The sequence below is a fragment of the Dermacentor variabilis genome, chromosome 5 (genome assembly GCF_050947875.1).
Source record: "Dermacentor variabilis isolate Ectoservices chromosome 5, ASM5094787v1, whole genome shotgun sequence".
Lineage (NCBI taxonomy): Eukaryota > Metazoa > Arthropoda > Arachnida > Ixodida > Ixodidae > Dermacentor > Dermacentor variabilis.
In genome coordinates this window covers 84,190,245-84,202,545 of record NC_134572.1, presented here as the reverse complement: position 1 = coordinate 84,202,545, position 12,301 = coordinate 84,190,245, and the positions used below count along the sequence as shown (strand labels likewise).

Below are 12,301 nucleotides of genomic sequence, written 5' to 3'. Positions count from 1 at the left end.
TCCTATGCAGTTGTCATACATATTTGCACAACGAATTCCTCGTTTTGCAATACCAGCTGTACAACAGAAGTAATGCTGTTGAGTGGCAGACGTTCCCCGTGTTTGTCTGCATAAATTCATGGAAATACCTAACAGTGAATGACCATATAGAAGCACATAAAATTACGCTTTCATTTTATTACTTCTTTATTTACTATACGCCCCAACAGGCAGTGCGTTACCTCAGTTTTCCATGCTGAGGTACCGGAACCCCTTTTTTTATTTCTCAAAAATACTCTTCGACAGGAAGAAAAAAAGAGACAATCTCTTCTTCCTCGTCTCTGGTTGGCAGGTATTACAGTTCGCGTGCACTCACAGCGGCCGCGATGTAGTTTTCTTTTCTTTTTTTTAAGGCTTGTGAGGCGGTGTTTTCGAACACGTATCGTGGTGGTGACTCACTGCAGTGGTTACGTCCCTCCGCTTTTTCCACTGTACGACGTCGTCACCTGGTGTTCGCTCATGGAAGAATCTCGCTTCTTGCGCAAGGACTCTGCATCCACGCCATGGTCGGTCGCGCCGCCGAAGGGGAAGCCCCTGCCCGCAGAATGGCTCGACGATGACGACACTTGCTCCCTTTTGCCTCCCCAGGGCCCGAACACGTCGTCATCCCTTTTTCCTCCCCAAGGCCCGAAGACCTTGTCCTCTTTCTTTCCACCCCAAGGCCTGAACACGCCACTTTCCCTCTTTCCTCCCCAAGGGTTGAAGGAGTCCTGCCTCTTGCCGCCCCAAGGGTTGAAAGAGTCGTCAGCACCGCGTTTGCCTCCCCAAGGGTTGAAAAATCCCTCCTTGTTTGAGCCCTCCCTCTTGCCTCCCCAGGGGTTGAAGGGTCCTTCCCGCTTTCCTCCCCAAGGGTTAAAACGGTCCTCACGCTTGCCTCCCAAGGGCGCGAAAGACGTATCCTCCTCGCTATCCCTTTTCCCTCCCCATGGGGAAAATGCTTGGTCTTCCGCGGCTCCCCTCTTTCCTCCCCAAGGGGCGAAGCTCCGCTCCTCGTCCTCCTCGCCGTCGCCTTGCCTGACCCTCGCAGCATCCTCGCTCCTGGCCAGCAGGCTTCTGCCAGTCCTCTTGCCTCCCCACGGGCTAAAGGCATTCTTTGTCTCCTGCTGCCGCTTGCCGCCCCAGGCGCTGAACGTTCCCCTCTTGCCTCCCCAGGAGCCGAAGCGGTCGCCCGCCGCCCTCTTGCCGCCCCAGGCGCTGAACGTTCCCCTCTTGCCTCCCCAGGAGCCGAAGCGGTCGCCCGCCGCCCTCTTGCCGCCCCAGGGGTTGAACGTCTGGTCTTTGTCCTTCTTGTCGTCCGCTCTTTTGCCGCCCCAGGGACTAAACGAATCGGCGTTCCTCGGGCTGCCCGTATGGTGAAGGCGGCGAACCTTGTATGACGCGTCCGCCGCCAGTTGGTGCCGGTGGCTCTGCTGATCGCCGGGCGAATCCAGCAGGGATTCGAACGCGGCGGTGTTCCGCTTGCCACCCCAGGGGCTGAACTGGCGCTTGAAGCTCTCAGAGCGCATGTGCTGCAGCGCGGCGGGCGATATATTCCAGCGGACGAGCGTGTCTGCACCTCTAGAAGTCAGAGAGTGCGCCTCGTCGCTGCTGCTCACCGCGTGCTGCGCCCAGGCATTCGACAAGAGCGCGATGACCACCAGAAACAGCTCCAGCATAAGCGTCTCCTGTGAAAAAAAAGAACATTTAATCATGGCAGAGCCGTAAAGGCGAGGACATGATGAAGCAACACAATGACGTACATAATGTCTGGTACAATGTTCCGCTGCCTGTTGCAAGCGGCGGTGGTACACAATATATGGCGTGAATTCGCTAGAATAAATATTTCGATGTTAGGTTTTTAGGTCTCGGAAACCCGCTTTAAGGATAAATTATACGCGGCTTCCGGGCTATGAAGGCACCGCTAATCAGGCGCACGGAACCTATCAGCACAGACAGAAGGACCAGCGTAAGGCTCAACGACGGGGTCATACATTGGTGATAGGAAATTGTGGCTAGTGGATTTGTGGAAATTGTGGATAGGAAACGATCCCGCAGGTGATGCGCAGTAAAGCAATTGCAGCGCATAAAACTTTTGCAACTGATGCTACAGGTGCGACTAGCTGTTGCCAGATGTAAATCATCATTTCTTTCAACGCTTCAATAGAAAATAAAGTAGGGAATGAAATTATGAAGCAGAGGAGCATAAAAAACAAAGTTGAATGGCACATATGGACAGATCTGTACCAATTATAAATTAAAGCAGCGAACATCGAGAACAACGAATGGCTTTGGCGTTATAGAGCGTGTAGCTGCTATTAACGTGTAATTTGCTAGACCAGCGCACTGAGTGAATGAGACGAGGCTAGTACGGTCTACTTCGAGACAATCGCAGTATTCGATGAGGGCTTTAACATATGTTCTTTATAGGCTATTCAGATTTTCGAGGAAGAAGTTGGCACTGCGATTCCTTGACTGTTAGGCTCATTTTGTGTGTACCGAGTGTGCGCCTAAATGCGATCACATTAGGGTAACATGACTTATTATTTCTGGAATTTCTGGAATAAATTACAGCACCATGTCTGGGTCGACCTGCTAGCTCATGTAGATTTCCGTTCCGAGCGTGCTTGCGGCTAAGTCTGCAAGCATCACGTCCTAAACGTATAACTTCAGTCTTATCTCTTTACTTGTATGCGAGTATATATAACTTAGCGTTTAACCCCTCCTGCGGCATGATCAGCTAAGGAACTTCGAAGCTCGAATGCCAAGAATAAATGAATAAAAGAACCTACTGTATAGCTTGTTACGATCGAATACACAAATACTTGCGCTAGTGAAACTCGTGAAATCATGTTGCAGTAGGAGGCTTATCGCTTCGAGCTGCCTGCACACTCGCATGGCAAGCATTACAACAGTGGCGACCGTTGTTGCAGACGAAACAGTTTATGGCTTGCTTCACCATGGACTTGACGGTTGAGCTTGCGTAGACTCGATATTATTTCCCTACACCAGGCACGCTCGACGTGGACAAGTTGAGCAATAACGGACGAGGTAAAAAACAATTTTTGTCACACGTCTAAGAGTGAAATGCAACGCTTCAATCCGAAACAATCTGACGCCCGCGCAAGGTAGGCCCGAAGACCGGCGTATCTTCCGTGAAGGGAGGGCGGGGCGGAGGTTACCGAACAGTCATGTAGCTGTACATCTGCGACAAAGGTACAACTTCGCCGCTTCTTAGAATCTTGTTGCAATGCGGTACATGTACGCACTCATTCAGCATTATCCGGCGAAGCAGCGTCCGCTCCGTACCTGAGGCAAATTTAAATGCATCTTGAAGCTTGCGTGCTTATGTCATGATAGTGTCTGAAAAATGCGCAACGGAATAAAGCGGACAAAAGTGCCTGAGTAGCACTGAGAATAGAAACGGCTGGATACAACTCAGTTTAATTATCGCGGATCTTCGACCGACAGCTTGAACTGGTGGACTGGGCGGAGAAAGCCAAGCAGGCCCAGGGCCTTACTCGAGCCCGATCCCTCAGCCACGTCCCCCTATACCCTTCCCTCTTTCAATAAGGTTTACCACCACCACCACCACCACCACCACCACCACCACCACCACCACCAGATCTTCGCATATTAGAAGCAACGAAGCACACAAGGTGGGACGCCGGAACAACCGAGCAAACTCCTTTCGTGAAGTAGTAGTGACTTTCCCCATACCGCGTGGTTTCCATGTATTACAACGGGACAACAACGGAAGTACTGGTGAGTTATTTAGCAGGAGTCTACATGGTATCTAACTACATTTCAATATTTCATGCATAGCGCACCACACTAACCCTACCCATGAAGTCGGTGCAGGTGCTGATTTAAGTAAGTAAACGTACTGCGTCGGTAAGTATGATAACTCTCTTAAGTCTAGCTACATTCGAGACAAGTAGTCACTAGGGCCTAAATTATCTGCCAGTACTCCATTTACTTTAGAGGGCAAACGTCAGCAAGATCGCGCTGCAACGTTACTTGACCAAAGTAAATTTCCCTTATCATGGGCAATCAGATCACATAATTACAAAGGAACAGGCGGGATAGTTCGTATCAAATAATTGTAACACAGTAGCACGACGGAACGCAAAACGCAGAAAAGACAAGGAAAATCTAAAAGCGATAGACACAAAAAGAATAGACACAAGCTGTCGCTTCAGTTTTGCCTTTCGTCAACGTGTCCTGTACAGGCACGTTCTTCAAGATTGCTAACACTGAAAGATAGCCTTTCCCTTAGACTTCAAAACTTTCTCCGATACGTCATCGCCATAGAAAACTGAGGGGACGCAAGCAAAACACACTCGCACAACGCGTAGAAGAACGATGTGCCTCTGCGCACTTCTCCAAAGAAAAAAAAACATTTTTTTTTGTTTACTGTCCTTTAGAGCCTAACTACACGTACGCCTGTCAGCGCGCGCAAGCTCACGCCCACGCGCCTCACGTATGAGCAGATGGTGCAGGACAGATCGTACGCGTCGATGCATGGCGCGAGCCCAGATATCTTATCCATGCAAATATCGGGGCTCTGGCTGCCTGACAAAAATACGAAACGATGTCTACCAAGGCCAACATACTGAGCCAAGTGGACTCGCGCTGGCGCGCTCTTGTAGGTTCACATCGCCATTACTCGCGACGCGCGGAAAAAGCAAAGCGCGTGGCCGCGATCTATCACGCGGCAGCACGCGTACGTGTACTTTGGCATTTGCTTCTGCTGGTGCAGCGGAAACATCAGTGCGACTCAGGCTTTTACGAAAAGCTGCGCCGTCTGAAGACATCTTGCCTGCGCGGTGTAAACGCGAAAGATGCGCTGATGCTCTAATCGAAACCTCATGCACAAAGACCTCAATGAGCCGGTTTCCCGCGTAAGAAACTAAAACGAAACAGAAAAGCAATATCAGCGTTCACGACGACGACCTACGAGTACAGCATAGCACCAGCATTAGTCCCAAGAAGCAAGCTTGCAAGGATGTATACACCGCAAAAAATGCGTCGGCAGATGTGTGCCTGCACACGGACCCGGACAGCGGGCATCCGCATTATCGAACATGTTCGCAAATTCCGTAGCGTTGACAAATGTCCCGCTTTCCGCAATGCGCGCACACGATGGCGCAGGCTCCTGGACACTCGGGTGCGTTATCCGTCAGTCGAGAAACTCACCCCGACGACAAAGGCAGCATCAGCGGCACTGCGACGGCGGCGCAGTTCCGTTCCCATGGCGGCTGTGCTGGTCACGGTGGTGTTGAATACTCGGCGCACTGCCGTCGACGGGACCACGAGTAGCGCCTGTTGCTCACTCTGTGGCGAGCATCCCGTCGTTATATAGCCTACTGCCGGAGAGAGCGCGCACCACCCGAATTCCCCAGAGGGCCCAGAGGCAAGTAATCCGATTGTCATTCTTCTAAGGCCCTCAGACGCGGCACGAGGCAGCGTCGGCTACTCGCGGGGGCAAAGCTTTTAGCTCTGTGGTCTGCTCCGAAGCCAAGAAAGCTCCGAGCTTCGTTTTCTTCGTCCCCACGCTCTTTACCACTCCGCTCATTTTTAGCGCGTTTCGCACATCAGACGAGTTAGGGCCGGCTCTCAAGACTCGCTGCGGTCCGTAAGAGGGCGGAGAGAGAGGCGAGGAGGAGGAGCAGAGGAGCTGGCTTTCAGCCGGTCCTTCTTGCGCATCTTGCGTGGTTGTCGCCGGCGCGAGTCATTGTCGCCGAGCCGTGCAAGTTGGCGGTAATGTGTCTCTTTACTCCCTTGTATTACCCCCCTCCACTCGCGTCTGTTACGTGCTTTCTGCACTCTGCGCTCTTCTTTTCTGTACTTATCCTCGTCGGTGGCGCGGACTAAATGCCACGCGCGCGCGCGCGCGCCTTGGGTTGTGGCACGTGGGACTTGTAGCTGTTTTTTGGGCCTTTAAATTGAGACATTTTGATATGTGTCTTATTTTGGAAAGCAAAATTAGGTTCAACCCTCCCCCCCCTTTTTTTTTCTTTGGAGACTCGCCTGCTTAGAAACATATCTTTTAAGCTTTTGGGAGCTCGGCTTCTTTTGTGCGCGCGCGGAGGAGGACGCGCACATTTACACGCTGAGTGGTCGTCGGTGCGTTAACGTTGTTGAGTAAACACGATTCTTGGCCTTTTTGTAATAACGGGCCAAACGCGTGGACCTGAACGAGGCTCCTTAGCCGTTGTTATCCTTCTTGCCATTGAACGGACACAATACAGATGTTCTTGTAATGCTCCAGTAACTTGAACTGACTCCTATACGCGACAGAGGCGTGACCAAATGCCCTGAGTGCGGCAAAGGGCGATACGACTAGAGTGAAGAAACCTGCACGAAGAACAATGCGATGACGTCAGACTGCTGTTCACTCGTCGGCAGGTCTGCTCGGTTAACATGTAAGTCATGCCTGAGAATCATCTATATTTGAGATTAGCTGTGCTTATATAAAAAGCAGTACGGGATGAACAATAAATCTGCATGCCATATGGAGCATTAGAAAAGCGACAGTACTTTTTTTCACCGATCTTATCTGCCGACGATTTTTCGGGTTTGCGTCATGGGTGCCATCGCAGTTCAAGCATTTTGTTGCCTTATCTGGGCATAAAAATTGGTCATCGCTGCCTGTTCAGCGCAAGCACACTGTTTTCTTAACTTTATTTCCACCTCTCCCCTTACCCACGTGTAGGGTAGCCGACCGGGCGAGAACTTCGTTAACCTCCCTGCCTTTCCTTCTCGTCTCTTTATCTGGCCAGTGCAGAGAGCGCTAACATGGCCCAACATTAAGCATTTGCGACACTCCCGTGGCTGGGACGCATGTGGGCGCACTGTATGCCTCAAATAACCCACTTTGACGCGAGCAGGCTGGGATTCTCCGTGGAAAAGCAAGCTTAACGCATATTGAGTGGCCGAAGCGGTGGGAATCAATTATCGTGTTTGGCGAAGACGACGGTTCTTGAAAACTCTGTTGTCGCTAGTGTCAATGGCGACCTCATAGATGACTCCGGCCCTTGTCCAGTTTTACCATGCGCAGTAAACGAGCGCACTTCAACATGCCCGAGTATGGCATATATTTCAGTTTTTCAAGGGCGACTCAATCGTTATTGTTCTCGCTGATATTAAACCGGACTTCCCTTATTCAGGGCATAGGCGGAAAGTTTTCATTTTTCCGAGGAGAAGGGAGGGGGGGCAGCTTTTTACGAATCCCGACTGTATGTACATATTACCCTTAAATAACAGTCGCACTTGAAGAAACATTGTGTGATCTTGAACAATTGCTCGCTGAAGGGACGGCTCTATATGAGAATCCACAAGACCTCATAGTAGGAGACGGTTAAATTTCACAGCCTGATGCCCCTCGCACTACCAAGAGACTGCCGTCTCTCGGATGAGCCATGTGACATGGGGATTCAGTTCAACACGCTAGGGCGTTATATGTGTTTTGCGCGCATTAAGTCATGCAAATACACATCAATGTTAAAAGCCATGTAACGCCTTGTGAAAGCTTTACTACGCAAAGATACATTGAAGAAACATTTTCCTGACGGAAGGTCAGTTGAGAGGATAACACATAATATATATAAAAATTGCGCAACATATAACAGTTTCTGAAGACGACTTATGACTAGAATTATTAGCATAAAGCAATGTGACTTCCTAGCGCAATAGTTTCATTACTTGTCATAGCATGCCTTATGCCATTAGTTCCATTTATTTCCTGGCAGCGGAATAAAGGGGCCAAGAGTTATAAATTATCAGTCATAGAAATAAGCAAGCGTATTAATAAATAAATAAATAAATAAATAAATAAATAAATAAATAAATAAATAAATAAATAAATAAATAAATAAATAAAGTCAAAGCGATATCTCAAAAGCCCGAACGGACACGAGAGCAAGTAAGAATGGTGTGCATTGCGTGTGCTGTCCCCCGCGCGCCCAGCGTTGTTTCCTTTGGTGCTTACACGGTGGAAAATACGCTTCCTTTTCAGCGTCAGACGGGTTCTGGTGAAGTATCAATAAACGACGGGCCCACTGTTGACTTTGTCGTTGGTGCTCATGCTGTGTTTGTAGCCAGTGCACACTGCGACGTCCGCAGCCGCGGCAGAAGCGAGCTCAACGCATGTTTTATATTTTTCATTTTATTGCGATACCAATTATACGGACGCTTCAGGCAAATTTTCGCTGTCGTCATCACCGTCATGTGATTACGACAGTGGATGAATGAACGACAGCCATGTGAATGATCGACCCCTACACTCTGAGGATGAGAAAAAGCACGTAACAGTGAACCGAAAAGGATGGCGGCTTGATGGGCATTATCTTCCGACGCGCTTGGCAAGGAAAGCGCGCGTCTTCTCCTCTATCTCTGCCGTAGCTGCGAATGAATGTGCCCGGCTGGCGATTACGTGGCCTGCGTGCCATATCTAATTGTTGGTAATCCTTCGTAAGTGCAACGATAAAGGGCGAGCAGGGATGGATGCTAATTTCATGCGTGCTGTCTTCCTTCCCGGACTGTTTTTCCACGTCCAAAGCGTTGAAGATTGCGTATTCTAAGAGAGAGAGTGGTAATTGGAGGTATCGTTGAAAGAGACCCTCTTGCAGTGCACATCAAACTAGGCAGATGATGATGATGATGATGATGATGATGATGATGATGGGGATGATGAATCTAATTTGCGGAGCCGTGGTGAATCATGCGGCTGTACGAAACATTCGCCCTTGCTGCCGGCGTTCTTAATGATGTCAGTGTTCTGACAGCGAGGGCTCGTGGTCAGCTAGCGATATATTTACAGGTTTACATGGTCCGTACTTTACGTAATGCTCGTTATTTTATTTAGTAAATGAATGCTAACTAACATTTATATGACCGACATAACTAGCATATGAACTCATGTAAGGGCCGCGCCTTCTTGTGGCGACCCAGCCATTTGATCCAATTTTTTCAACTACAGTGAACCCCCGTTAAGACGGACTCGGTTAAGCCGAATTCTCGTATATAACGTACAACATGGGAACGTCTTGGTTTTCGATAGATTCAATGCAAAATAATCCGCTCAGAACGAACCGCCTCAGACGTGTTCTTCGGTTAAGACGAACATTCGGAGGGACCGCCACTGCTACCGATCCTGGATGCTAGGGTGCCTCGATGCGCCGCGCCCGGGAGTGCGCGCATCAAGACACCCTGCTGGAGGCCTGCAGCGCACATCGCCCGTGGAGAGAAGCGAAAACAAGAGGAGGAAATAAAAAGAGACAGTGACGTTTCACTTAGTGAACGCGGGTGGGGCGCAAACGTGTGGTTGCTATAACACATACGAAGCTACCGGCACTCGGTGCGCCTAGACTGTCCGCATCGCAGCTCGTATACAAGACAGGGCTCGCGCGGCTGCGCCATACTCAGCAACCACCGATGTAAAACGCGCCTTGTAAACATTCGCTTACTAATTATATTAACAAGCCTGGTGTCAGCCAGCACAGGCAAACAGGAATTCTTCACACTTGATGACCGCGGACGCTCGCTGTCAAAACGGTGGCGGGAGGAATTGCGGCAGCGGCAGCGAGCGAAGTGACATTCGCGCTTTCTGTCGCTTCAGCGCAAACTGAGCGGCGAGAACACAGCGCAGCCAAAGCGACGAGTCATCGGCCCACCTTGACTATGCCCTTAAAGCAGATCGTGTTCAAGATAAAGCTCGCGCGACCGCGCGCAGCCGAAGTGCAATACCCTGGGGTCATGCGCACGACGGAAGACGGTGCGCCTCCCAACCCCCTTCCTCTTTTGCACAGAAGAGATTGAGCCGCCTTCGTCGGCTCAACGTCGCACGCTTTCACTAGCACACAGAGCGTAAGGCGCGCGAGGACGATGTTATCATGAGGCGAACACGGTACGTCCGTATCGCAAAGGAAACGTGTAGCAACTGCCAGAGGAGGTCGACCTAGCGCGCCTCCGCCTACCTTCCTCCTCCGCGACGCTTCGCCTCGTTTCTCCTTCCCCGCTTCGCTCAACGTCCCCTGGACTTTCCTCTCGGTTGCGGCTGCTTTGATGCGCGCTCAGCGCGCTCTTCGTACTTTCGCTAGCTCGAAGCCTGCACCGATGACCTGTGAGGCGGCAGCTGCCTGCTACCACTCAGTAAACTTTTTTGAGCAGCACGAAGGCACAGAAGGGTTTTTAAGTTCATTAACAAGCCATCACAGCGGAGGGCGACGAGGGCACTGTTGCAGTTTTTAAGGACAAGAGAATTGGACAAGCGGCTGTAGCCTGAACAGATGCTTGTAGTGCTACAAATGCCACTGTGCTGCGCGGTGACGGTATTGCGGTGACATTGACCGACTGTGATTGTATGTCTATGCTCCTTTCTTCATCTCTACTTTGCTATCATTTTACCTCCCACTCCCCTCTCTCCCCAGCGTAGGGTAGCAAACCGGATCTTCCCATCTGGTTAACCTCCCTGCCTTTCCCCTTTCTTCTGTCTCTCTCTCTCTCTCTCTCTTAAGTTCATTAGGTGAGGTGACATCGTTTGTGGTTGCTCGCCGCTTTGCACAAAAGCTCCAAACATCCATCACGGTCTGGATGAAACCAAGCAAGAGTACCACTTGGAAACAGTTTTCTATCAAGTTCAGCTACATAAATGCTTTATATGTCATTTTCCTCCGTCTTTAAGTCTGCTTCATTTACCGTTTTGCAGCAAGGTATTTGGATGCACCTGGCCATGATGCCTATTTTCTGATAAGACGAACTTCTGATAAGACGAACAAATTTTCATGGTCTCTTCGATTTCGTCTTAAATGCAATCTATTGCACCAGTATGAAATCCGCCGTAAACCACCGCGATCGCCTCCCCTCGCCATTTAGTAGAGACACGCGAAAGTACGCTGCGCTCGAAAATTCACTGTTTAGCGCGATTGGAATCAGCGCGCCGAACGCGACCGTTTCTCGGTTGGATAAAAAAAAAAATATACTGGCTGTAAAGTTCAGCATGCGTCACTTACGCGGGTGCCGCTCTTACACGGATTTATACGGTGCGGATCTTCCTTCTTGTAATTGTCGTATACTTAGCTATCACTAATAGGGAATCGCCTTTCCGGCAAAACTGCAGCCTTTTTTTTTTACTTTGAGTCCGAGTATAAGCGCTGCTCCCCATGACCACAATTGAACCTGATTTTTAGTGAATACGGCTTCGCCTCGTTTCGGTTACTGCGTGAAATATATATACAGGGTGTACCAGCTAATTTTAGCCAGAGTGTAAGAACATGCGAATGCCACGTATATGGACAGAACCAAAGTAATGTTGTTTGTCGTCGCTAGAAGACACTCAAGTTATTTATTTTCATTCCGCCTAATTGGATAATTAGTCTTAATTAACTAATCTGCTAAAGGCGACATGAGAAACTCCCGATACAGCTTTCTGCTGCTCAATACGTGCTACATAAAGCTGTTTTTCCAAGTGTGAAAGAAGCCCGCGAATGTACGCATTTGCAGTGCACAATCGTGGGCCCTCTGGACCGCCCATAAGTGCGCCCCGGCATCGGGGCTCTTGATAGCGGACAGCCACTTGTCCTCATTGATTTGTTCCGCGCCTCGAAACGAGGGGTAACGCCAGAGCACATGGTCTAGGCTAGCGAAGTCATTGCAGTGCTTGCAAGAACTAGTGGCATAAGTGTCGAGATAAAGCTTGTGGATTAAAGCCGGGCTGTGATACGAGCCTGTTTGCAATAATCTGAGGGTCAATGCCTGCGCTCTATTTAACTTCTTGTGATGAAGGGGAAAGTCTGTCCTGCCTAGATAAAAGTGCTGCGTAATTTCATTGTATGTGGTCGGTTGATCTTTGTTCTCCACCACCGCGGGCCGGCGGGGGAGTTCTTCATGGTCGCGGAAAGTGAGACCTCGCGCCTTGGAGTGGGCCGGCTCGTTGAGGTTTGTGGGGCCTCCCATGATGGATCCCATGTGAGCGGGGAACGACGTGAGACTGTGGGTGGCAATACTTTTGCCGTTGAGGGTGCGACATGCTTCCTTACACACGGCGCCAACGCTGAAGGCGCGTATGGCTGCCCTGGAGTCGCTGAAGATATTGGCATGTTTGTCGTCAAGGAGGGCCAAGGCAATGGCGACTTGCTCGGCCGCAAGCGACGACGTGCTTCGTACCGAAAAGGCGTTAGTGGTCGAGCCCCTGTGGTTGATCGACACTACTGTGAAATTGTTGCTGTTGTGATACTGGGCCACGTCAAGGAAGCAGCTGCCGCCAGGGAGTTCTCTCTCGCGC

General features: G+C 50.1%; 1 protein-coding gene across 1 annotated transcript; it reads right to left on the bottom strand.

Annotated features, from left to right (window-relative positions):
* Window positions 1–168: 168 nt before the first annotated feature.
* Window positions 169–5,382, bottom strand: LOC142582907 (uncharacterized). The gene is made up of 2 exons (XM_075693029.1): window positions 5,215–5,382; window positions 169–1,703 (listed from the first exon to the last, which is right to left on the bottom strand). The coding sequence occupies exons 1-2, from the start codon at window positions 5,269–5,271 to the stop codon at window positions 447–449; spliced, it is 1,314 nt and encodes a 437-aa protein (XP_075549144.1). The 5' UTR covers window positions 5,272–5,382; the 3' UTR covers window positions 169–446.
* Window positions 5,383–12,301: the final 6,919 nt, after the last annotated feature.